We start from the raw sequence: 26,294 nt of genomic DNA on the forward strand, positions 1-26,294 counted from the left end.
AGCAGACACAAGCAACAGTGTGTAACGCAGCACAGTTCATCCCTCTTTTAATCTTTTAAAACATAAATACAACATGTCTTCGGATTTTGAAGCGTACGAGCAGGACTTTGGCACCCTCACCGCGGAAATAACCAACAAAATTGGAAGAATACCCAAACTAGCCGGTGGTAAGTGGCTGTTAAATAAGCTCATAGCAAGACATTAATGTTAGGACGACATAAACAACTTATTTAATGATTCATTCTTGCTGCTGTTGTGTCAGGTTGGTATATTATTTAGAAACGTCCCATATCAATTGTCAGCGAGCTGTGGTTTCATGAGGGTCATGGTGTCAGATATCTTGTGTGTCAGATGAATCTTCAGTGATGCCTAAAGATTCAGGATTTGGGTGACAAGGATCTTAGATGTCATGTTGTGTTTGTTGGAGTTAGAGTTTTTGGCTAAAGTAGAGAAGAATCCTTGTCATTATAAAGTGCACAGTATACAGTGAGACAGAGATGTAAGGTCCTGCTTTGACACCTTGTTTGTGTTGTTGTCATCACTGTGATTGAGACTGACAGCTGTCATTTTGTTGGGTTAGTTATTATAATGTATTGTGAAATAGACTAAACATAAAATGCCATTATTCCCAAGCTGCTGTAATGAACATCACACAACAACAACAACAACAACAAGTTTTGTCCAGGAATCTTTTTCAGGCTAAAGACTGAGAGATGGGACAGGTACCCCTACTTACATATTGCGTAAGACTGAGAGTTGCATTTTAATCCTGGCTATCTCACATACTATAGTATCAAATGTAATTTACATATTTACTTTTTGCATATACTTTAAGATGCTTACGCTGGAGAGCCGTTAAAATATTCAGTCATAGACTTTTGCATTACATTTAATTGTACTTAATACATTTGAATTTGGGAGGAACAATTATGTAGCTGAACTTAATTCTAATATGCTAATTTGGTGGTCAGTTATTATCAGTTAATATTTAGTGCTCAATTATTAATAATGGTTATTATTATCAATGTTGACAACAGTTGTTGTTCTGTTTTTGTGGAAAACATGATACATTTGATTAATAGAAAGTTAAATGAACAGCATTTATTTGAAATAGATTTTTTTTGGACCATTATGTAATATGTATCTTTACACTTTTGATCAATTTAATGTGTCCTTGCTGAATAAAAGTATAAATTTCTTTCTTTGTTTTTAAATTTTACTGAACCCAAAACTTTTTAATGGTAGTGCATGATGATTTCCACAAAAATATTAAGCAGCAAAACTGTTTTTCACATTGATAATAATAATACATGTTTCTTGAGCAGCAAATCAGCATATTAAAATCATTTTTGAAGGATTGTGTGACACTGAAGACCGGAGTAATGATATTGAAAATTCAGCTTTGTCATCACAGGAATAACTTACTTTTTAAAATATGTTAAAATAGAAAACAGTTCTTTTAAATTGTGTTTTTACTGTATTTTTTTAAAATCAAAATAATGCAGAGCATTAGAGGTGTATTTCAGAAACATAACAAACATTTTTCATTTGTGTTTGTTTTTCTCTAAAACCCAGTTCTATAATCAAACAATAATTGGTGGTCCACCTGCAGTACCACCATGGAGCCCCTAGAGGTCATGGACCCCTGTTATATACTTTACTAGGTCAGGATGCTGTATAATATCACATAGATGTGTACTCAGACTGTCAAGTTTATGTCAAGATTTCTAAACATGGACTGTTTCATCAGCTGGGACTGTTTAGGATTGTGAGTTGTGCTAAGTCTACTTCTGTATCTGTAAAGCTACTGCCGCTTTACCTGTTTTTGTGCTTTTCATTTTGCAAATCAGACAAATGCGTTTCCATGGGAACGATGCTATGAGATGAGCGTGATGTTGGATAATTGAGAGACAGCTCAGAGTCTAAAAATAATCTTATTAAAAAATAGCATCAAACCTGCCTGTATAAAGGAAGGAAAATGTTTCATTTAAGAACTCATAAAGCCAATACAAATATTGCCGTGAATGACTTTGCTATATTCTTTCTTTGATATCCCCAAATTATTTTTTTTCCCTTCTTGAACCACATTCTTACTTGTATAAAACATTTGTTGACAAAGAAAAAGCCTCGTTTTTTTTCAGGCCAGTCTGTTTTTTCATAACCAGTGCTAACATTTCGCGTGTGAATTATTTATATTTTTTGCATTAGTCTGATATTATTTGGCTGAATGGTAGGATGAGAGTTTTGTATGAATGGATAACAGAAAATAAAACATCTAAAATCAAGAATAAGATGAAAAACATCTTAGCATTATATTTATTTCTTTTAATATTTATGTATTTTGCACAGTAGTAATGTAGTAATATCAACTTTATCGTTCAAATGTTTGGTGTCATTTTTAATGTTTTTGAAAGAAGTCTCTTATGCTCACCAAGGCTGGATTTGTTTGATAAAAAATACAGAAAAATCAGTAATATTGTGAAAAAATGATTCCAATTTAAAGTAACTTTAAAATATATTTTTTAAAATGTAATTTATTCCTGTGATGACAAAGCTGAATTTTCAGCATCAGTGTCACATGTTCCTATATGATTTGGTGCTCAAAAAACATTTCTTATTATTATCAATGTTGAAAACAGCTTTTTCTGATTAATATTTTTATGATACTTGTTTTAGGAGAATAGGAAGTTTAAAAGAAATGTAAACATTTAACATCTTTTGTCGCATAATAAATGTCTTTTTTTGTCTGATTTTTGATCACTTTAATGCTTTCTAATGGAATAAAAGTATTAATTTATTCTTTCTTCTTCCTCTTCAAAAAATCTTTTGATCAGTGTACATTGTCCTGCTGTGTAATTATGCTATTTGTAAGCATAAACCGTACAACAACCATAATGAAATGACCCTTCACAATAGATAATGCTTTATAATGAACTCTGTTAGAGAGCAACATATGGCAAATCTGTTCAATAAAATACCTTACTCACCTGTTGAGTAATAAACACACCATCATCAGTTTTTACATTTCAAATCCCTCAGTTCTTGCCATCTCCGAAGCCAATGTTCATTCTCGTTTTATTACAAGCTCTGTTGCGTTCACTTTTTTCCAGTAGAATCTTCTCTGTTCTGTGTTTTTTAAACCCCCCGGAGGTTGGAGATTTTGTGTGCTCCATGTAGTGTTGTTTTTGGTGGCCTGTTTCAATTTTAGTTTTAGTCTAGTCTTTGTGTCAAGCGGTAATTTTAGTTTTTATTAGTTTTAATCACATTCATACTCTTTTTAGTCTAGTCAAGTTTCAGTCGTCTAAATGTCTGAGCATTTTAGTCTTTTTTTAGTCAGAATTATCCATGACTATTTTAGTCTAGTTTTAGTCGATGAAAACTGATGAAATTTTAGTCTAGTTTTAGTCGATGAAAACTGATGACATTTAGTCTAATTTTAGTCAATGAAAATTGTATTTTAGTCTCTTTTTAGTAATGCAATTCTATTTAACCCAGTCAACATAGTATAAGTACCTAGTAGAATAGACAAAACCAAAATTTTATTTTAGCCAAACCCATTTCAAACAAGGTTATCTTATTATTATATTATTGTTATCTTATAGATAATATATTATAATGCCTTGAGATGTCTCTTAACCCTTTAAGACCTGAAGGCTTTTTTAGTTTTTTTTTTTTTTCTGAGCGACACACAAAAAAGTAAAGCCTCATAACTCCAAAACTGTAGCAAGGAGAGTCAAAAGGTAGGTATCATTTGATAGAACACTTTTTAGAAAATATAAATTACATAACATTTGGACATTTCCAGTAGGCTACAGAATGGGAGGAAAAAAACCCTGAAAAAAACAAATTTGCAATTTTTTTTTATCACTAAACTACTGTCATAAAAAGTTATAATTTTGTATATACATAACTCCTGAATAAAAATTAAAATGTGTTTGGACTGATTTAAAAAAAAAAAAAGTTTTGAACAAATTTGATTGGTTTGTCGATAGTGAGCGCAAATGCAGGTGATAAGCGGTTTTATTAAGCGAGTCATTGAGTCGTTCATTCACGATTCGTTCAAACGGCCGATTCATCAAGAATGAGACAGATGTTTGTGAATGGGTCATTGAATCTGTGATTCAAACGATTTGTTCAAAATACTGAATCATTCAAAACACGTTTGAGTGTTGCTGTGAGATGCGCTATGTTGTGATCTTTGTTTGGATTCATCGGATCTATTTTCGCTGCTAAAATAGACCAAAACAGTCATTTTTCGTCTAAAATGTAAGTGACTTAATATTATTAACTTGTTTGTTGAACTGTCATATCAGTGTCACATTTTCAATCGCGAGGTGATGGTAAATTAAGTGATGGTCATTTGTCAGCTCTCTTGGTCGTCAGGTCGTGTGATGTATGTTGCTGAACTGTATTCAAATTTTATAAATATAAAATATAAATATAAAAACACCACATTTTGAAATTTAACTGCAGTATGTCAATTTAGTTTATGTGTGCTGCGCTCATAGACTTTAGGAAACGGCGCTCATTTGTTTGATTTCTCCTCGAGAAGCTGCGCAAACCTAGCCTGACGTGGTCATACTCAATTCTAGTTCGAATATGAGTCTGATACTGCTCCATTGGGCTTTGATTATGGGGGCGTATTTCAACCGATCCAGGAAAGACCTCAATTGGATAGACCTACAACCAATCAGGGGTGCGTTTCCCGAAGCGAACTATGGTCGCAAGTTCGGTCGTTACCTGGTCGTTACCAATAGAGTTCAATGGGACTTACGACCATGGTTCACCAACGATGCTTTCGGGAAACTCACCCCAGAGCTACAGAGTAAGTGACGTATGTTGAGCGACGCATAGTTGTCAACAGAACTCTTCTTAGCGACCATCTGGGCCAGCTGATAAATCAAACTTTTGCCGAATCCCGTAGGAAGGACGGCAAAGACATCTTTCCCATCGACAAATGCCTTGATCGCGGTCCTCTGTTCCTCTTTTAAAATTAATGCGCTGTCGACATCTTCTATAACGGACGCGATGGCGGAATCTACACATCTCAGTTCTTCAACAGCCATCATTGTTGTAAACTAATTGACCTTTCGCAAAACTCGCCCCCCTTAGTTACTGTTGCTTTGTCCGAGAAGCCGTGGAGCTGTCACGCCACACAGAGTGGAAAATACATCGCGGAGCAAAGCGGAAACTGACAACACGTCGGCAGACAAGACAGGACAGGTTACTTATGATATTAGACAGAGCCCCAGCTTTCAAACTGTGTAGTTAATAAAAAAATTCAAACAATAAAAACCGTTTTGTGGCTCTTTAATGTGTTGTGACCATGATCGTGACAGATTGCTGTAGCGCCTCAGCTCAAGAGGCTCGTTAACCGATCATCTCTTCCTACTAGTCCATTTATAGCATCAAATAAACATGAATGAACATGAGAATGAATGTTGTTTCAAACGCGGAAAGACGTCAATATGCACAGTTTTTCAAGTTTAACTCCACCGATGTTAATCTTCTAACTCCTGACTGCTTTGTCGGACAAAATAGCGGATGCGGCGTTCTGATTGGTTAGATCGCTTGTCAATCAAACTCCCCAAGCGCTCTTTGATGACGTGGCTGATTACGTTTCTGGTGATAATCTGTCAATCATCGCCCTGACAATGTGATTGGTCCGAACAGTTTCTGTTCGGGCATAATTAAGGTGCGTTCACGTGGCCTCGTAATTCCTGTAGTTACGAGATTCTAGCTTGTAAAAAGCGTTCACGTCCTCGTAGAGCTCATAATTACAGCTTGTAAGCTGGGAGTTTTCTGAAAGCTCCCAGATATACCACGTGGCCGCGCTGTACCACCTGACAGCTGTAGATTCATTTAGGCGTCGACAGTGCTGCCATGGAAACGCATAATTCCCAGTTCAAGGACCAAAAGGACGTGAACAGCTCCGAATATAACGTCACGTGTTGTCATTTCAAGATTCCGGTAAATACGAGGTGACGTGAACGCAGCTTTACTCCTCTACGGATCAAGTCCAGACCGAACTCCCCGACCTCAAAATGTTGTGGGCGGGGCTAAGTTCGGCTGGCATCCAGGCTAGCGCAAACCTCAAAAGTTTAGGGTCCTTGCTGCAATGAACCAGCTTTGGGGGGGTCCAGCTTGCAAAAGGTTGAGAACCCCTGTTCTAAATAATGCCGTGAGTGGGGCTTGAGGAAGTGACGTCGCCGTCGCCTGCGAGACATTTTAGCATAGTTTTTATTTTGTAAACCACATTTAGTCTCGTTTTTATTCGTCAACAATATTGCAACATCATCGTCACATGACCAGCATTTATGTCGCGTCTCGTTTTCGTCACGTGATAAAGGTTCGTTGACGACGATATCGTTGACGAAAGCAACACTAGCTCCATGTCAACATTTCTCACTCATCGTGACAACTAACCTGTGCTAGGGCTGCACGATTAATCGCATGAGATTGTCATGCGTAGTTCGCGGACAAGCTACGCAATATCGCGTTCATAATCGCAGATGAATCGGCTTCGATTATGAACGCGATATTGCGTAGCTTGTCCGCGAACTACGGCTCTGTATATTAAGTGCTGCTCCATTTGAAAGCAGGTGATGGACATTTACCGCTAATCACAGAACCGGCTTTACTGATGAGACACGCATGACAATCTCATGCGATTAATCATGCAGCCCTAACCTGTGCCACTCACATACCATACATGCGTCAAAGTAACCGGAGCAACTTTTCTCTATTTACGGATATGATGAGATGCATACGGGCAAGTGACTATGTACGCAGTTTCTTGAAAAAAAACCCCCATTCTGTAATGTCTAAAATACAAACACTTATAATAGGCTTACTATTAGTGAATCAGGGTAAGACAAAAACACACTTTGGAAGAAGGATTGATGATGTATTGATTCATTATTTTAATTTTTTGTTAATTTTGAACAAAAAAGTTACATAGTGTAGGCCTACCTTAAAGAAAAGAAAATCTATGATTGCTTGAAATCAGAGATGTCTAATACAAGCCTTATGACCAAGATAAATGTCAATGTTTGCTTGGGTTCATTGTGTTTCTTGTTTGCCACTTTGACCCGTTTTGAACACTTCAGGGTAGCAAAAGTGTGGTTTTGCTATCCTCTGGAAATACTCCTCAGGATGCCTTTGATGTGGATACAACTTTTTGTTTTGCTCACATTGTGAACTTCAGAAATTCAGTTCAGTCTCAGTTCAAAACTCACTACATAAATAAAATTAATTCAAGATCCTGTTCTGACTTTGCTGGATTGAAACTAAAAGTCAGTGCAATGAAAGGTTACTTTAATACCCTCTGGTGACTTTTAATGTAAATGATTGCTTTCAGTCACTGTTAAACCTCAGAGGTCTGTCTCATAATAACCTGATGCAGTCGCTCAGTGCTTCTATTGTACGTGAACAATAGGTGAGAAGGATTAATCACTTATTCAGAATCATACAGCAGCACTCAGTTCGGTGAGCGCTGTCAAACAATTGCACGCGCCATTGGCTTTTCTTTGCATTATTTAAGCACATTGAAAAGAATGAGAATGTGTAATGTGGTGAATTGTTGAAGCTTAAATTGCTTCTTCAGAGCTTGGCAGAAACAAACACTGTATCATCAGACCGGCCCACCACCAGCTGCTAAATGTATTTAAATAAGTCCACTGAATATGAACAAAGCCATAAACAATGCGTGCTCATTAGCGATCGCCAAACCTTCCTCACTGTTGCCAGAGGAGTTCGGCTCTTGAATTCAAATCTCAATTATGTCCATAAAAAGCGCTTTTTCTCTTTCCTAGGTACACAAATTTGTTTGCGACCAACAATGGCAGCCATCAACAAAGTGGCTTACGCTGTTGTTCTCATGGTATTGTACAGTGTCACATGTGTAGAAACATTGATAAAAACCAGTGGACAAATATAATGCCCTTGGCCATTTTTTTTTCGCTCAAGCCGACCGCATTTATTCACTTGAGAATATCCAAGATTTTATGTTGTGTTTTGTTGAACAGCGCAAAACTTGTAGTTGTGAAACATGAATTTGAAAATAATGCAAGGCCTTTCTCCATTAAACATAAATGCGTGTTTTGTTTTGTTTTTTTGTTTGTTTTTTTTAGGTAGATTTGCACAAAGAGAATGAGCTGTCAATCACGCAATGAAAAATTGAGCAAAGATGCATCTACAAGTCGAACTTTTCTCAGTGCATCGCTTTGCCCAAAGAGCACCTGACCTTGTGGTACTGCCCCATGCACCTGCAATAGTGAGATATATATTTCAACCTGCCCTATGCCAGGGGTGAATGGAGGCCCCAGTGTTTGCTCACCTTGTAGAGAATCGCCCCTGGCTGTTTACACTGTGTGGGCTGTGAGGTTGCACACAGATTTTAAAAATGGATTGATGACCACCAAACGACATTGGAAAGCCAAAGGGCAAAACAGAAGTTCACTTTAGTTTCCAGCTTATTGACAGCTTTCCGGTTTGATATCGCTTGATGTTATTTCTCCATGATTAGTGCTATCGCTTGGCATGGTTTGATGTGCTTCACTGGTCTTGTTTGATCAGTAGATGTTGTGATGTTCTTTCACAGGATTATTTATTTATAGCTTGTGTTTCTATCATTACAAAATTCATATTATGAAAAGATAGTTTTGGATACTAACTGGTCAAGACAGCATTTCAGCTGTTGTAAAATATAAGATGTTCAAACAGGCACTATCTTCATGCAAAAGGATGTCACATAATGACTGTATTAATTGCGATTTAAAAAAATAATTCAGTTAATTCTTTAATTTTGGTGTCTTTTTATTAGGGATGCACAACATATCAGCACCATAACGGTTACTGGTCGATTACTGGCTATACACTATTGTTAACAAGTTTGAGATCTGTAAGATTTTATTTTATTTGATTTATTTAATGTTTCTGAAATCTCTTATGCTCACCAAGACTAAATTATTTGATAAAAAATACAGTAAAATCAGTAATATTGTCAACCGTGTCCACACACCAGACACGACGCGAGACGTGATAAAGTCAATCAAAAATCACAACCAATCAGAAAAACGCGTGGGCGGGCTCTGTTGGCAAGGAAAATGGATAAGTACATAATCAAATTCCTTTTATTTTTTTCAATTTATGTATATTACACAATTTTTACCACAATTTTTGTCATATAATACACTTGTTTGTTCACATTGGTTGACAGTTTGAACGTTCTTTTGCCCATTTATTTATTTTCACGATCTGAGGTGAATTATCCACGGTTAATTTCAGTACGGCTAACGTTACAAAGCTGAGAAGACAAAATGATATTCAAACACCATTAGATGCTTTTAACAAAAAATAAAGCACATAAACAGTACTTGTGATTATCATTGCCATACTTTGTGTTGTTGTTCCAGCCGTGACGTCGCAGAAAAATAGAAACCGTTTCTAAAATAGACGTCGTGGATGGATAGGACTAAAACTCTGATTAACATGGAAAAGATGCCTTTTATCGTGTGTAGTTACTTAGGACACGGTGTAACCGTTACCTATTTTAATATATAGTCATTACACCAGTGTTCAGTGTCACATGAGCCTTCAGAAATCATTCTAATATGCTGATTTGGTGCTGAAGAAACATTTCTTCTTATTATCAATGTTGGAAACAGTTGTGCTGCATAATATTTTTGTGGAAAACTTGATAATTTTTTTTCCCCCAGGATTCTTTGATGAATAGAAAGTTTAAAAGTACGTCATTTATTTGAAATAGAAGTTGTAACATTATAAATGTTTACTGTCAACTATTTTATTATTGGCTTTTGGTATTTTATTATTTTTTTATGATTGTTTTCAATAAAAATTTGGACATTATAGTGCTATGGTGCCAAAAATATCATATAAGCAGTTTATATTAGTTTTTAGTGCATTTCATTTATGTATTTTTAGCGAAGCAGTAACTTTATAATATTGTCGTCATTGATAACATTTCGCGTTAGGAAATAACAATACCGGAACAGCTGCAAGATCACAGCCTCTCTTATTTTTGTAAAACGCTTCATGAACTTGCTTGGAGAGTTAGATACGACATATGTATTCATCTTCCAACTGATCATTAGTGAGGTGATGTAGATGCAAATTGGGGAAGGGAAATTCGGTCATTCTCAATACTTTGGCCTGGCTCGTACCAGTGGATAAAAACCAATACAACCTCATTGTAGTCATTCTGAGTGGGTGGCAGAACGGCAGAGTTTGGCGGAGCTGACATCTCTCTCCTCTTTTGAGTTGCCAAGAGGCGTCTCTGCGCTCCTTCACGAACTAACAAAGGCGTTTACACATGGAAAAATAAGACACATCAAATATGGATCTTTGTGCGTTGAGAATGTGTAAATATATCTTCAAATGCAGGCTTGTTTTTATTTGCTCCCTTGTTGTTGCGGGGGAGTCAGGCTGTTGTCATGAAGCACAGCTCCTCCATCCACTGATCAATATGTTTTCCTCTTTTTCTCTTTCAGAGGAGAAGACACAGCTGGTTCTAAATGTCGACAAACAGCTTGAAGAAGTCAGAGAGTTGGTGGGTCTTTGATCAGTAATTTTCACTCACTCGTTTTCTAAATAATGAATTTGGAAAAATTTCCCCCCTGCATAAACAACACCTGCAATGTCGCCAGTGACATGAGACACACTTCATCTGGCTGAAGGCTGCTTGGTGCTAACGGTGTGATCACATCCACATAATGCGCTTTTAAGTGACACCGCGCGACACATTTCACGCCATTATTGGGGGAAGGCGCCGTGGCAGGTGCCGAAAGGAAGGATGTGTGTCGCATGTAAATTGTCCCATCATGTCATGTTGATTGGACAGTGTAAATCAGCGGGGCCCTTTTGTGCACGCAGGTTTGCTCACATGTGACACGGACACATGTCGTAGTTGTCAGAGCTCAACCGCGCCAGAGGTTTTAATGAAGCGACACCTCCTAACATGACTTGATTTGCCGGGTGCCTGAATCGATGCCTCTGGTTGACATTAAACTAGCGAGACAGTTTAATTGTTTTTGTATCAAAATGATATGTGAACTAGTTTGCTTGTTTACACTGAATTTAATTGGTGTTTCTAGCTCGAGCAAATGGACCTGGAGGTTCGTGAGATTCCGATTCAGAGCCGAGCCATGTACAACAGCCGTCTGAAGAGCTACAAGCAAGAGATGGAGAAACTTGAGAAAGATTTTGTGAGTATTAAAAACATCCTTATACAAAAAAAAAAAAAGCATCACGCTTTTTGCGTGAATGCTTTCAATGGCCGTGTTCTTCTTCACGTAAGCACGCAAACATACACACGTGGCATGAAGCTTAGTCCTTCAACTTTAAAACCACCGAAGGTCATTGGCATTTCCACTGTGGTTAATTCAGAATGTATTTTTTGCAACTACCACTTGAGCCAAGGAGAGCAGAGCTGTATTTTTCTCCAGATGTCCTTGTTTAGTTATTCATAACTCTACCTGCCCATGAAGAATCTACCCCACACACATCAAACCTTAATGAGGTGCTTTTACTCTGAAGCCAAATTTTTCCTTTGCTTGTTTTACATCACCATGTTTGTCTTTCTTGCAGCCATACTATGAAGATAGCCTTGCTGCTGACATGCCGTTAAAAATTAATAAATTAGTACACCCGTACTTTAATAATCTTATTCAAAAACACGTCTTTTTGTTCTTTCTGAAGTGGTCACGTTTATGTTATTCTGTTAGGAGAGGATAAACTGATCACACTAAACAAACTTTGATTCTTTAATGTTTGGAATATGAGGCGCTGGCCTTGCCTTTGTCTCGTGCAGTTTCTGAGACCAGGTAATATGCTACATTCCCTGTTTCTTGTAAGCACTTTTGCTTTTCAGTGATAATAAAATATATATTTAGGTTACATTTTATTTTAAGGTGATGTTGTTTGTTACAGTGTATTTACACAAATAAGTACTTCGCAATATTAATTAGCTACATGTACTTACTATAGGGTTAGGATTTGGTTTAGGGTGTAACTTGTAACTTATTACTTTAGTAAGTACATGGAACATGTACACTATGTCACCTTAAAATAAAACGCTACCTATAATTATATGAAATATTTTTTATATACACTCTAATAAATGCTGGGTTAAAAACAACCCAAATTAAATGTTTGCCCAACCTGCTGGGTAGTTTTATTTAACTCAACTATTGTTTAAATATTACTATATTGCTTGCTTAAAATGAACCCAAAATATGTTGGAAATTAACATTTATTAATATTTAATAAATTAACATTTATTAATACGTTTTTAATGAATAATAATTAAACAATAAACATTTATTAAATTGCTTATTAATAAATGTTCTCCTTTTGATTATTCTTGTTGCCTCTAGTAATTATGTGTCTGATTTTTAATTTCCAACCTATTCTAGGTTCATTTTAAGCCAGCCATATTGTAATCTTTAAACAATAGTTGGGCAAACATTTAACCCAACCGATGAGTTAAAACAACCCAATTGCTGGGTTGTTTGTCCATTTTTAATCCAACTTGGGTTGTTTTTATAATTTTATATATATATATATATATATATATTACACTCACATATCTTGAGAAAAGTATAAATATATTTACTTGTATATTTATAAAATAAATATTTATATAAAATAACTAAATATTATCTTCATGTGGGTGGATAATTGATTGTGCTAACATTTTAATAGAGACTATATTTATTTATTTTATTTATATATATATATATTGTTTTTGAGAATATCACATTAAATTGTTTTAAAGCATTTCAGTACCTCTATAGCCTTGTTCTCTTTGCAATCCACTTAATTCGCTTATGCCACCATATGAAGTCTCAGCACGCAGCAAATTCACTTCATCATTTCTTTCAAACTCAGCACCTGCACCTAACTCAAGGTGCTCTTGATATCAATTACCAGATGGCTACGGCATCCGCAACGATTCCAGAAAGGCTGACATAAATGAGGAGAGTTTTGAAAAGGATCTTTTGCCAGTGATCTGATGTTGTGCCGCTGTGCTGATAGCTCAGATCACAGTGGAGATCTCTCGTCTCCGAGGGGCCGCACGTTCCTCACTGTGGGCATTTAATTGGCCGATGATTAATCTTTAGCTTCTCCCTCTTGACTGTTGCCGTGCTTAATTATCATGCAATTAACACCCGCTGTGAAAGGGTTTAGTGCACCGTTCACGGTTGCATTCCTTTGCCTTTCACCTCGTTTTCTTTCTTTTTTTTTAAAGTATATTTCTATGCAAACTAATCATGGATATGCAAGATGTTGGTTGCTGTTAACATTTTAAGCCATCATTTATTTAAAATATGTTTTGTGCTTTCCAAACTCAGTAGTTTGGAAACTAATAGATCAAATGTCTTAACTTTTTGTAGAAATTAAATTTCATTGGGCTCGATAGTAATTCTAATGAAATGAAGAATATTACATTAATGAAAAAGGTAATCTTTACCTTTTTATCAGACAGGTGTTTATGCATTTTTAGAATGAGATAATAATTGTCCTGATTGAAAGCCATTTTTCTCCTTGGTTCTTTGAATTTCTGTGCATTTGAAGAACAGATCCCCCTGAAGCCGCCGGTGATAGCAAACCCCAGAAACTTGTCCTAAAGCTGGGAGATTCAGCTGGCTCCTCAGAAGTGCCAAATGCTTTAGCGTGGATGGCTTATCCTCTCTGCCACGCAACGTGAGCACACACGCACACTTCTAAGAGGTGTCAGGGAGAGGGCCATCGCTGCTTTCTCTAAAAAAGCAGAGGCTTTGTTGTGCTTCCACAGGAAATCAAGGCCTTGTCTTGCCCTTCCCCTCCTCTGGCCTCCCTGGAGCTTCTCTCTCTTTACCCCCGCTCGCACTCACCCGTTCACCCTGCGGTTTGAAGTCTTCGCTCCATTCCACTCGCCAGACTAAGCCTCCTGTTCGGCGGCAGACGGGGACCGGCCGACCTCTTAACCCTGCCATTTTTCAAAAGAAAGTAGGCAGATATCAGAAGGACATCCCGAAGGTATGCTCGCTTCATGATGGCTTCATTTTGATAATGGGGGCGCAGGGTCTTAAAGCCAAGAACCCCTGCGGAGGCCTTATATTAGCAAAAAAGGCGAGAGCACTAAAGATATGCTCACAAAACAATAAGTTAAAGCTTATTTGTGTTAGGCCGAAAGTCAGTCAGGGGCCGTAAAAGTCAGTGCCTCTTAGCGATGCTTTTGATTGGTCAAAAAAAGTAATGGAGGCGTAATTTAATGAAACCAATTGGGGAAAAAAATATCTCTTCAAAGCAAGTGAAAAGTTTTTTCTCTATGCCTTGATATATCAGTCTGCTCTGTTACTTACACAAGGCCTTACAGGATCCACTTTTTTTAAATTCGTGTTAACTGACAGTATTGAATATTTTATTTAAAAAAAAATTAAAAATTGATTCCTTATCTTTACATTAATCCCCCCCCCCCCAGTTTTATTTAACACAATAATATAGAGCATATTGAATAAAGGAAATATGGGCTTACATAACATTCTTGTTATACAAAGCTAGATATATTTTAATATAGAAAAATATTTAGTTGTCTCATTGATCAATACAGAGATGATAAACTAGCTAAGCTGCATTATTAGGCTCAATTCCTGGTTCTGAAACATTTCCTTCTATGAACGACAGATGGCGACATTGTTCAAGGTATCAGAAAGAAACCATTGCTCATCATCGCTTTTAGGCAATTGCTAATCAAAGCCGTTTTCTTAGATATAGGTAGACCATCAGTTTCTTTTTGACTTCTTTCCTTTGAGGAACACTGAGATTAAACACTGTGAATATCCTGGGTGATGGGGGTACTTGTTTGCTCATTTAGAGGGCAGGAGCTTGTAGGCAGAGCGGTTGGGGTCTGGGTGAACGCTTGAGAACAGGTCTTTCCCACCTTACTACACTCAAAGACTTCAGCTCAAGTGTTCTGCTTTGCTCTCAGCACTATAGCGTTTTAATCTTTATGAACTGTGTTCTTTTAATGGACTGACTTCTGAGACTAATAGCTTCTTTTTAGCAACTATCATCACATTTGCATAATAATTTATGAATGTGCAGTTATTTTAGATATTTTCTAAAAAAAAAAAAAAAGAAAGAAAGAAAAGTGATTGTAAAAAAAATAAAAATGCAAATGATGATTATTATTCCTAATTTTTATTTAGCTACCCTAGTGAAAAATAAATAAACTAAAATGTATTTGAAATACATTTATTTCATGCTAAGTATATTACAAATACATTTGCATATAAATACCCTGCAATTGCACTTTTTTTTAGTATATTAAACTGCTAAATTGGAATAACTAATTTGGTACTTAATGCACTTTGTGTGGAAGTAGTGCTGAGGTCCAACTAAAGATATATTAAGTATATTTGAGTGGAACTATTGCAAGTACACTTTAAATATCTTGCATTTAAAGACCGATATTATTAAAATATCATACAATCCTCATCAATAGTGACATTTTAGGCCTAATATTAAGAAATGTGCATTGTGCACAAGTATTATTCAAATAAAGTTTAATTATAATTTTGGTAACACTTTACAATAAAGTTCATTAGTTAAACATTAGTTAATGTATAAACTAACATGAACTAACCATGAGCAATACATTTGTTACTGTATTTACTAATCTTCGTTAATGGTAATTAATGAAAATACAGTTGTTCATTGTTTGTTCATGTTAGTTCACAGTGCATTAACTAATGTTAACAAGATTTTAATAATGTATTAGTAAATGTTTAAATTAACATTAACAAAGATTAATAACTGCTGTAGAAGTGCAGTTCATTATTAGTTCATGTTAACTAATGTAGTTAACTTTATTGTAAAGTGTTACCATAATTTTTATATCAGTAAGTCTAAAGCGATATATGTTAATATATTTGAAGTGTTTTATTTTTTTAATAGGGTAGTTTTTCATGTTTAAATAAATTGTGAGTAGCATTGAGTTTTTGTAACCTTTTTTGATTACATTAATGCAGTGTTTAATTGTAATAATTTTTACAGGTGTGTTTTCTAGATATAGAGAAAATGTGATTCTAAAATGTTTTTGATTTTTATGGACAGTGATGGAACTCTCAAGCCATTTGTTGTTTAGCTTGTTAAATCCATGATTTATTATGGATGATTCTATATTATGTTTTGTTTTTTTTTAAATAATTTTTGTACAGTCATGTGACATATTAGATATTTGAGAGTTTATCTTATTTTAAATTCCATGTTCCTATTCAAAATTGTGGCCAAGTGAAAACTGCATTCCTGACTCTAGCTTTTAGTATTTGATATTCAAGAACCTTATTGTTCAAGTCACTTTGGAAATGCTGAAAAAATTGTATTATCATTATATGGCCTTGAATCAGTTTAGATTGTTTAGCAGAGAAGATTTATATTTTATAGGTGTTTTGGTTGTGAAGAAAGCACAGATAATCGTAAAGAAATAAAAGGAATATTAAGGTTAATACACTATGAAATAATGAATTATATAGAAAGTCTTTCAGTGAAATTGAAGCTCTGTCCTCATGTTTTTCCTTTATATCTATTTAATAATTGTTTAAGAATAAATTTTGCAGCGTTTTCTCAGAGGTGGCTGACCTCAATAGTAGTTTGAAAGGTTTAGGGATTAGATACTATGACCAATTACATAAAAACATGAACATGACCCTGAGTTTAACCAGGCTTATTGAAGGCATTATTAAGTGTTAAGTGTAGTCTGATAAGTTTACACGTACAATTGTACAATGTGACCTAGTTTTCCAATGGTAAATTTGCCCTAGTCGTTAAAAATGTCAGATTGTTGGCAGCTTTATTTATTTATTTATTTAATTTTTTTTATTGTCTCATAAGGGTAAATGGTTGTCTTTGAATGATTAGTGACATTTAGCAAAAAGTCTTTTTAGCGATTTGTCAACTGACAATTTTAAATTACAAAATGACTGGTCAAGGTTCAGGTCGCAGATTCTATAAAACTTTGTTGGAGTTTGTTAAATCCTTTCAGGGGTTTGTTGGATAAGTAAACTGAAAACAGGTTTGTCAATCATCTTGATGAAATCCACTGACTTCAATAAAACTTTGTTGCGCTTCCCCAAGTTAACTTTTAATCGTCAAGCTCTTCTCATCTGTAGACTTGTTGCAGCCTTTAGTGCGCTGTATCAAGTTTTACACACACTTGCTTTCCAAATAAGCCTTTTGAATCTCTCGGAATCAAAACTGAAAACTTGTTTCTTGGAGTTATACAAACCAAGTCATCTATTACAGCAGCTCCCACAAAAGAGAAGCATGACAGACATACTTGACCCGGATGTTCGACACTTTTAATCGCCTTAAATTAGAGCCGAATATGCACTCGGAAAAACTCTTGATTGTTGTCTGATTGTTTCGTGGCACTAAGAAGGTAATGCAGATTAGAATAGTTGTGTCATTTGAGTTTAGCAAGCCTTCTGTGATGGCCAAGTCCAAATACACTGCCTGATTACAAACCTTCTGTGTTTATTATGGAAATCTCACGGATTGATGGGATTCTTTTTCTGAGATGGTACCGGTTTAAAAAGGGACTAAATCAATCTTTTGAACGTGTCTTTTATTATGGAGTTGTTTTACGCGGGGCGTCTCGCGGATTGGTTGGTACTGTGAGATGGGATTGTGTGGCTTTACAGAGATCAGGGCTGTGGCGCGTGCTCTAATCGCAGTGATGGGACGATGATGAGGTGAAGGACTGTGTCACTCGAAGGAGAAAATCAAGCCTCCGTGGCTGGGAATGAAGAGCCCATGTACTTAATAAGAAGTGGAGGTTTTCTCTCAAGCTAGAAAACTAGAACCGAATTTTACAACATAATATTTGGACATTTTATATGATTTATGAATTAATATTATTTTAATTATAGAAAAAATATGAAGTCCATGACTGCATTCAGTATAACATAAAAATAGTATTACAATTTAACTGTATATAAAAGGAATATTTATTTCTAAATAACTTTTTTTTATTTTATTTTTTTATAAATACTTAAAATAAAATAATTTTGCTTACACTTTGGATTAGGGTCCAGTTCTCACTATTAACTAACTATTAATTACGAATTTTTCCTTAATAAACTCCTAATTACTGCTTATTAATAGCTAGTAAGGTTAAGGGATTAAGGGGTGTAGCTACAATTCAATGTGTTGATAATTTTGCTATGTGTTTTTGGTTGTGTATTGTTTATTTTAACTGAGTTAATGATTAATCTGCTATTTGTCTCCATAGTTAGCCGTGACACAGATCAGGTAGTTTAAACAATTCCATGTGTCTGTGTGTCTGTTTGAGAGTGGCTGGAAAATCAGACACAGCGGAGCTGTCTCCTCTCTCGGCCCGTTCCTATCGCTCATGTAAAGTGAAAGTGACATGTGACACCCGCGGAAAATGATGAACTGACATGAGGGACGAAAAAGGGTGACAAAAATTTTTTGATTTGCCAGGCCAGCTTAAGTATGAAAAATCATGAAGTATTTATGAAATGTATTATGAATCATTGGCTTGTTTTTTCCCCCTCTCTTTTAAAATGCACGCCCCAAAGAGAGAGAGAGAGAGAGAGAGAGAGAAAACTTTGACGTCTCAGATTCTATAGACATCAACTTGTCCTCCCCTTTAATGGAGTGATATATTTACAGTGCATATGAAATTTGTAAATTATTGCTAGGTTTTTCTCCGTAATGAGGATGAGGGAGTACTTTTTGGTTTTTCAGGGAGCATTTTGGTTGAAATTATGGTGGTTGAAAATGATGATGAAAGTAGGGTGGTAATTAGCTTTTTGTCATTGATTAAAATTAGGCAAATTTGAAATTTATTGTCACATTACTCTTTTTTTTAAAGAGAGAGTATGTCCACTTTTAAACCTTCTAAAAGACTTTTAAGTCTGCTTTTAAATGTTTGATTAAATAATTTTAGATTTTTGCCCAAGCTTATAATATTTTTGATATTTTAAATGAATTTCTTCCTACGTAATGCAGGGGAAATTTGTTCTGGTGTAAGATTAATTTTTATTTCTTAATGTTATTTGTAGAAGTAATTTTTATTTTACTGTACTTTTATTTTTAAAATGGTATTTTATCATTCAGTGCTGTTTTGTTGCAAGTTTATTCTATTTTAAAATATATTTATTTGAAATGCATTGAGCAATTACATCAGATAGAAATATTTTTACTTTTTATTTTAAATCAATCTATAATATAATTACAATATTATTACTTTGTTAAATTAGTCAATTATATAATTATATTTATCAGTTCCCTCACACACACACAATAAAAATAATGCGTAAATGAGTTTAGAGATCATCTCCTTTCCGACAGAGATATATACAGAAAGGATTAGCAGAGGCCACGGGATAAATATCTTGTCTTGAACTTCCGTCTTGAGCTCTATTGTAATGAATGGTTGCAGTTGATTTCACAGGACTGCACTTCATTATGACTGTGGATGAGGCCTTTGTTTAAATCTCCATTTGAATTTGGTGCACATAGGGCAGTGACAAATATACATACATGTATAGAATTAATGATGTGGTTAAGCTGCTGTGTGTGTTTGGGTATTTTTATGCTAATGACTCGAGCATTCATCCCAGACAATAGTCACGTTGCGAGGAGAAGAGGGAGAGACCGAGCGAGGCGTTATTCAACGTGTAGCCATTCATTCCCGTGTGTATTCGCACACAATAATAGCATATAAGATCGGCTTTCTTTATGACTGGTTGCATCGGAGTGTTCTTAGAAGAAACACTCACAACAGACATCAGATGCTAAATATGGCATGAACTTAGGTCAGAAGAAAAAACAAAAAAAACACATCACTTTTTTTTTTTCCAAAAGGAGAGAGTTAGATGGAGAGAGAAAGACGGATCGGGGGAGGTGAAGAAAGACAAGAAAAAAAAAAAGAAGTTATTTTCTGTGCAGGGTTCAGTGAACCATATGTAGGTAGCCACAGGCTAATGGGCGATTGGTCCCTGGCTCGCCAGGTATCTTGTGCCTCAGAAATCCCTCCTCCATTTCCTCTAATCTCACCTTTTCTCTGGTGCTGACCCAGGGAGGCCCGTTTCATTCCCCACTGCATGCCAGAGGAGAGTGCTGTGATGGGAGCCGGCCCGGCCCTGCCAGCTCTGGCAGTCTCCCTCCCCACCGGCTCTTCTCTATTGATTTCTCCACTCTTGCCTAGCCGGGGTCTGCTCTACTAGTGCCCGCACCGGCCCTGCTCCCAACCCAGCATTAATGTGAGAAAAAGCTCGGCTGCCAGAGAAACGGGCTTTGATTTTTCATTAGAACTGCTTCCATATTTTAATATTGGGTTTAATCGGCGCTTATGCCTTAAAGAAATAACCATTCGCAGCGACTCCCCGGCCTTCAAGAAGTATATGCCGTTTCTTCAATCAAAGCAGCTTGAATTTGCTCTTTTGTTGGGAGTTCACTTGCAATCGTTTTTTCCCTCGCTCTCTGTATGTGGGCAGAGTCGTTAGGTTTATTGACTGCACTCGGTGCTTCGAACATGACATTGACAGAAATATCCATGGCTGTATTGAACAGTTTTATTATTATTTATATTATTTAAAAACTTTTTCTGACCAATTTTTTGGCATCTTTTTTTTTTTTATTTAAAATTTATAATTTATTTTCCTCAGCCTCTCCCCCCCCAATTTTATGTATGACCCCCCCATTAGTGTTTATTATTTTTTTAATTAGTCGTTTTATATTTAAGTACAGTATTTTGAAATTTAAGTATTTAAGAAATATTAAACTATAATTTTACAAATACTAAAAATTGTTTATATTTATAATAAAAAATTACTATAATTATTATTATAATTTATAATAATAATATATAAACTAAACCATACAAAAATGTAATTATAATTTTTAAATAATCATTTTATTAATTATAAACACAAATGAGACTGTAAACAGTGACAAAAAGCATAAATAGAGCGTGTTAATTTTTTTATTTTTAAATATAATTATAGATATTATCAATTATAATTATTATTTAAGTCAATTTTTTTATAAAATTTAAGAACAAAGACCAACATTTCACTCTGAGTTAATATATCACAATAGCATATTCATTTGATTGTAATTGTAAATATTTTATATTTTATTACATTATAATTATTACTTTTATATTTATAATTAAATTATATTATATATGATAAATTATATATTGATAAAAATATGATCAATTATAAATATTATTTAAAGGTCTGATTATTTTCCTAAAAAATAAAAAAAAAATAGTACAATGAGAAATATTTTCCTCTAATATATCACAATTCCATATTCATGTGATTGCAATCTCCGTAGCCTTCATTTGTTCCTGAATTTTTCTCCATGGCTTGTTTGTTGTTGTTTTTTTCATACACAATGCTCAGTGAATTAAAGGCACACACCAGTAACCTGTGTGCTAATGAGAGACACCATGCTGATATCAGTCTATGTGTTGTGCACCGCTCCTGCGATTTTTACCACAAGCGACTAACATAAATGTCACACCAACGCACACAAAACCAAACGCATCTGTCCATCTATCACCCGTTTGACAGATTTGATGTTACCAAAGACTAAAAAATAAATCACAGAGGCATAAAGACCCTTCTGCGACCGTCATTACTTTGTGCCTTTATCTGATATTGTATCAAGTGCTTAAAAAAAGAGTGCTCGTTTAATTGCACAACCTCCTACATTTTATTTTCTAGTAGATGTTAAAAGAGAAAAGCAACGTTCTGTGTGTGCGGATGGATGTGTATCTTCCTGTGCATGTGTGAATAGTATTCTTTCTGCTTGCGGATGGTGTTAGACCCCTGCTAGGATGAGATGCATTATTTAAGACTGTTGTGATACTGGAGCCTGCTTGAAAAGGTCTTTGCTTTCTTCAACCACTACAGCACTTTACTCTAGACCAGATGCACTCATAAAAACACATGACGCTTTGACCGCTGTTTGCAGAACACAGCTTAACCACACAAAACACACATGATGCACGCACACAATGCCTTAATAACAATCATATTAAATATTTCTATATGCCATTCATTGTTAGCCATAGTCTTTTTCTTATCTGTTACACAAATCAGCAGTATGAGGTGAATATTTTTTGAGACATGTTTGCCCCCCCCCCACCCCCACCACCACTTGAATCGTCAATTCCCCTTAAACATTTTCAGCAGATTATTAGCTGCAGAAAGAAAAGGTTAAATGGCAATTTGAGGCAGCCACATTGTGTTTGACTAAAGTCCCATTAATTCGAAATCAGAACTGGCCAGACATTTTCCCACTGGTGAGAAATACTTAATGAAACACACTTTATAAATTAAATATCATTAATTACTCTTCACGGTTTGCCACCAGCCGTGTGGTTTCCGAGTGGAAAAGTGGAGGAAAAAGCTTTGGCAGTGTCACTTCAGGGCCTCTCATTAAACTCTGCCCCTGGGTATTTTTATGCCTTTTAATGCCTATCTAATGAACTGTTTACTTTTGCTGCAGTTCAGGTTCCATTATTATTTGCGTCCTTGTGTTGCCGTTTGCTGTCAGTGTGCAGTGTGGTAAAAAAAAAAAAAATAATAATGATGAACAGTAAGAGATAGCAGTTGATTTATAATAAGATATTTTAGGGTAATTATTTGTAACATTTTGAATGAGTTTTCATTATCTTACTTTTTCCTGCCCTTAGAACAAAAGGTTCTTATGTCTTTAATCCTTTTTAATTAATCATAATGTTACTACATTTTTTTTTTTTTTTTTTTTTTTTTTTGGATGGTGTAAATAAGATGTTTTCTATTTATATAATAATAAATTTAAGTGACACGTCTGCTTCAGTTTTGTTATCACAGACAATATATAATTTGCATAGCTGATATAAATATTTAGCACGCATGCGGCATATGCAATTATGTTTTTTTTTTTTTGCATTGCGCATCATGTCAACACACTTATAACACGCATTTTGACAGGACACAAAAACCCTCGTCTCTGGTTTGATGAGACATGTCTGTTCTAAAAAGGCAGTCAGACCACTTTGCATAAAGTTAAGACGGATCTTTGTACTTTTTCCCTATGCTTCCGGGAATAGAAGCAAATTCTCACCCAAGATTAAAACAAGTGACAAGAGAAAGACCTTTCAAACAGATTAAAAAAAGATTTTGCCTTTTGTTTCTGTAGCAATAAGGTATCTTCATTCTTACGATTACAAAGCCTCCTCTCAGGGTTTTTATGTTTTAGTGCAGGTTTTATATTTGAGTGCTCCAGCTGAACTATGCAATATGTATGAACTTTAAAATCCATTGATTATTTCTTCTTTTTTTATTTTTTAAAAAGCAAGAACTTAATTTTTTTAAACTTTCATATCATTCCAATCCATTTTAGGTCAATGCGGGTCATGATTAAATATGCAATACCCCAGTGATCTAAATAAATAGCTCCACTTTATTAATGCATGGCATATAGGAGATAAGTAGGAAAATAAATAATTCTAATAACCTATAACTCGGCTCAGATCCAATGCAAAGTACCAATCAAAGTATTTCCTAGGGTTAAGCAGTCAATATTGCCCAGCTGCTGTGCTATAGCAGCAGATGAAGGGAGAATAATCAGTGTGAGGCTTGTTTTACTGCAGGGGGAGTTGCAAAATGGTGTAAACGGGCTGGGAGAGGCGTCTCACTTTGTTTCTATGACTAGTTTTCCCCTTCGAAGACTTAAGGCTGCATTTGCCATTCTTTTTGTGCGAGAAGCACTCAAAGGTTACATCGTGAAAGTGGTTGATGCTCTCAGCTACAACAAACAGCTATTTAGAAGAAGAAGAATGAAACAAAAATAGGGTTTGAAGACGATAGTGTGTGCATTCAAATGAAGGCATCTCCAAGGCTTCCGTTTTCAATTATGAACATGCCGACATTCCCCAAAGTTCCTCTGCTGTTCTTTAAGATGAAACTCGACTAAGATGGAACATGTGGGTGTGTTTTTTTTTTGTTTTTTTTTTCCCTCGTCAGAAGATGCGCTTTGTTTGTGGTGCTCGTTTGTGAAATAATGTGCAAACAAATGCAAACGATTGCTGATCGGTTCAATCAGAAATGACACATGACATATATTTTGAAACCAAAAGATCTGTCAGTTTCCCTTTCCACGCTTCCTTTTTAGAAATATAAATACCTTCATTTTTTGCTTTATATTAACTACTTGTGTTTGTGATCAAAATATTACTAGTGCTGCATTTAGTTTCAAAAATGTAATTCATTACTACACATTTTCAGAAGTTAAAATGCATCAGTCATCTTCACTTCCCTCGCTTCCTTTCTAGAAATCTAAATTCTATGTTTCTACTTTATATTAAATACTTTTGTTGATGGTCTAGTGATCAAAATATTACAAGTGTTGCATTCAGTTTCAAAAATTCAGCATGGTGCAAATTCATTACTACACATTTTCCAAAGTTAAAAGGTTGAGAAATTGTTGAGTCTGATAAAACTCGCTAAACAAGCTCCACTTTTTATTTTTAATATATTTTCATGTCATATCCTCCAGGATTTGACCGCGTCCTCTGCAAGAAATTGTGACACAGCATTGCATCACAAAATGCAGTTCTTGGATAGCAGTTATTTTGCTGTTTAGTTTCCCCGTGGCTCGCCTGCACCTTTCCCTGCTCTCATCCTCCCGAAGAGTGCCAGCCTGCAGGAAGAGCGAACAGAGGGAAGCAAAGGGCTCTTGGTAAACGCCATCTCAGTGTGTTTTTTTTTTTTTCCCCTTCGCACCACCAGTGTGTGTTTAGTTTGGAGGGTATTTGAAGAGGTCGGGTGTGTTTGTAAACATGCCATACTCGGCTTCTGCGCTCGCTGAATCGGAGGTGGCACGCTCTGAAGTGTTGAGTGTGTGTGTGTGTGTGTTTTCTTTTTGGACACGGCATTCTTTCTCCCAACTGTGTAGTGGAGGAGAGACGGGGGAACGAGCCCAAATCTGATGGCACGCCAATCGCGTCGACCTGGGTGATGAATTATTCTCTGTCTAGCTCCCTGGCTTGGTATTATCACAGGGTCTGCCAGAGAACAGGACTGACAGCAGTGACAGCCCCCAGAACACATTTCCCTCTGACAACTGATACTTTCCTAATACGCTCCCTGCCTCTGTCTTGTACTATGGTCCGCTATTCTACACTTTTTATTTATTTAAGTGAAAGGGGGGCTATTGCTATTGTATCCGAGGGCTCTGGTTCACTCAAGCCACAGTGTCTACACGAACTAGATTACACACACGCACGCTTCCTCTCTCTCAACATGCACGCACACACACACACGCTCCAGTATATCACCTGGTGTAAGTATTTTTGTTTCGTTTGTTGATCCAACAGGGGGCTCTCGTGCTTTAGAAATGTGTGATTTTTTTTTTCATGTCAAATGAACTAAAGCTTGTTTTTTTTTCTGTCTCTTTCTCCCCTTGCCCCTCTTCTTTTTCCCTTCTCGGTCTCTTCACTTTCTCTCTTTTTCCTGTCTCTCAACCTCTTTCCATTGCAGAAAAGGTCACGTATTGCCTACAGTGATGAGGTGCGGAACGAACTCCTGGGGGATGATGTGAGCTCCTCGGAGAATCAGGTAGGGTGTTAATCAGGGGCTGTGCTTTCCCAGTGTGGGTGGCTGCTCGGGGTGAGGACGGGTCAGGGCCACGAGGGGCAGAGAGAGGCAGGCATTGGCACCCAGTCATGCAGAAGCAACACTGTTTAATGCAAAGCTGCCCAATGCTGAATGGGCTTTAGGCACTAACCAGCGTCTGGGCAGCACCAGATTGGGGTAAATTCACGCTTTCTCCCAGCTGTTCACCATCCGCCCAAGTCCTTATTCTTCTAAAAATGACCCCCCCATCCCATCTAAAAAAAAAAAACTGCTGCTTTCTTTAAACAGAGTGTGTGGAAAAACTATTTAAATAAAAAAAGGAATGATGGTTGGTATTATTTCACATAAGTGTAAAGATATAAAAAGGACGTTAGTTGTTAAAATGTGTGTGTGTGTGTGTGTGTGTGTGTGTATATATATATGTATATGTATGTGTATATATATATATATATAGATACACATATACATACATATGTATATGCATGTATTTATAATTTTTTCCTGTTTTTTTTTTGTGTTTTGTTTATTAATACCACTACATATTTTAGGGTTTGTATACATATACTCAAAAATGGGTATTTAACATTTAGGTTAGGATACAATTTTTATCATCCACTCAGTTTTTTT

General features: G+C 35.9%; 1 protein-coding gene across 4 annotated transcripts in view; it reads left to right on the forward strand.

Moving 5' to 3' along the window:
• Nucleotides 1-31: 31 nt before the first annotated feature.
• The window catches only part of vti1a (vesicle transport through interaction with t-SNAREs 1A), a 141,630-nt gene continuing 115,367 nt past the window's right edge, over nucleotides 32-26,294 (forward strand). For all 4 annotated transcript variants that reach the window (XM_048170492.1, XM_048170490.1, XM_048170493.1 and 1 more), the window contains exons 1-4: nucleotides 32-167; nucleotides 10,512-10,570; nucleotides 11,115-11,225; nucleotides 25,572-25,649. In XM_048170492.1, coding sequence (XP_048026449.1) covers nucleotides 74-167; nucleotides 10,512-10,570; nucleotides 11,115-11,225; nucleotides 25,572-25,649 — 342 coding nt within the window. In that variant the 5' untranslated portion in view covers nucleotides 32-73. The remainder of the gene's footprint in view (nucleotides 168-10,511; nucleotides 10,571-11,114; nucleotides 11,226-25,571; nucleotides 25,650-26,294) is intronic.

This window comes from Megalobrama amblycephala, linkage group LG20, assembly GCF_018812025.1.
Source record: "Megalobrama amblycephala isolate DHTTF-2021 linkage group LG20, ASM1881202v1, whole genome shotgun sequence".
NCBI lineage: Eukaryota > Metazoa > Chordata > Actinopteri > Cypriniformes > Xenocyprididae > Megalobrama > Megalobrama amblycephala.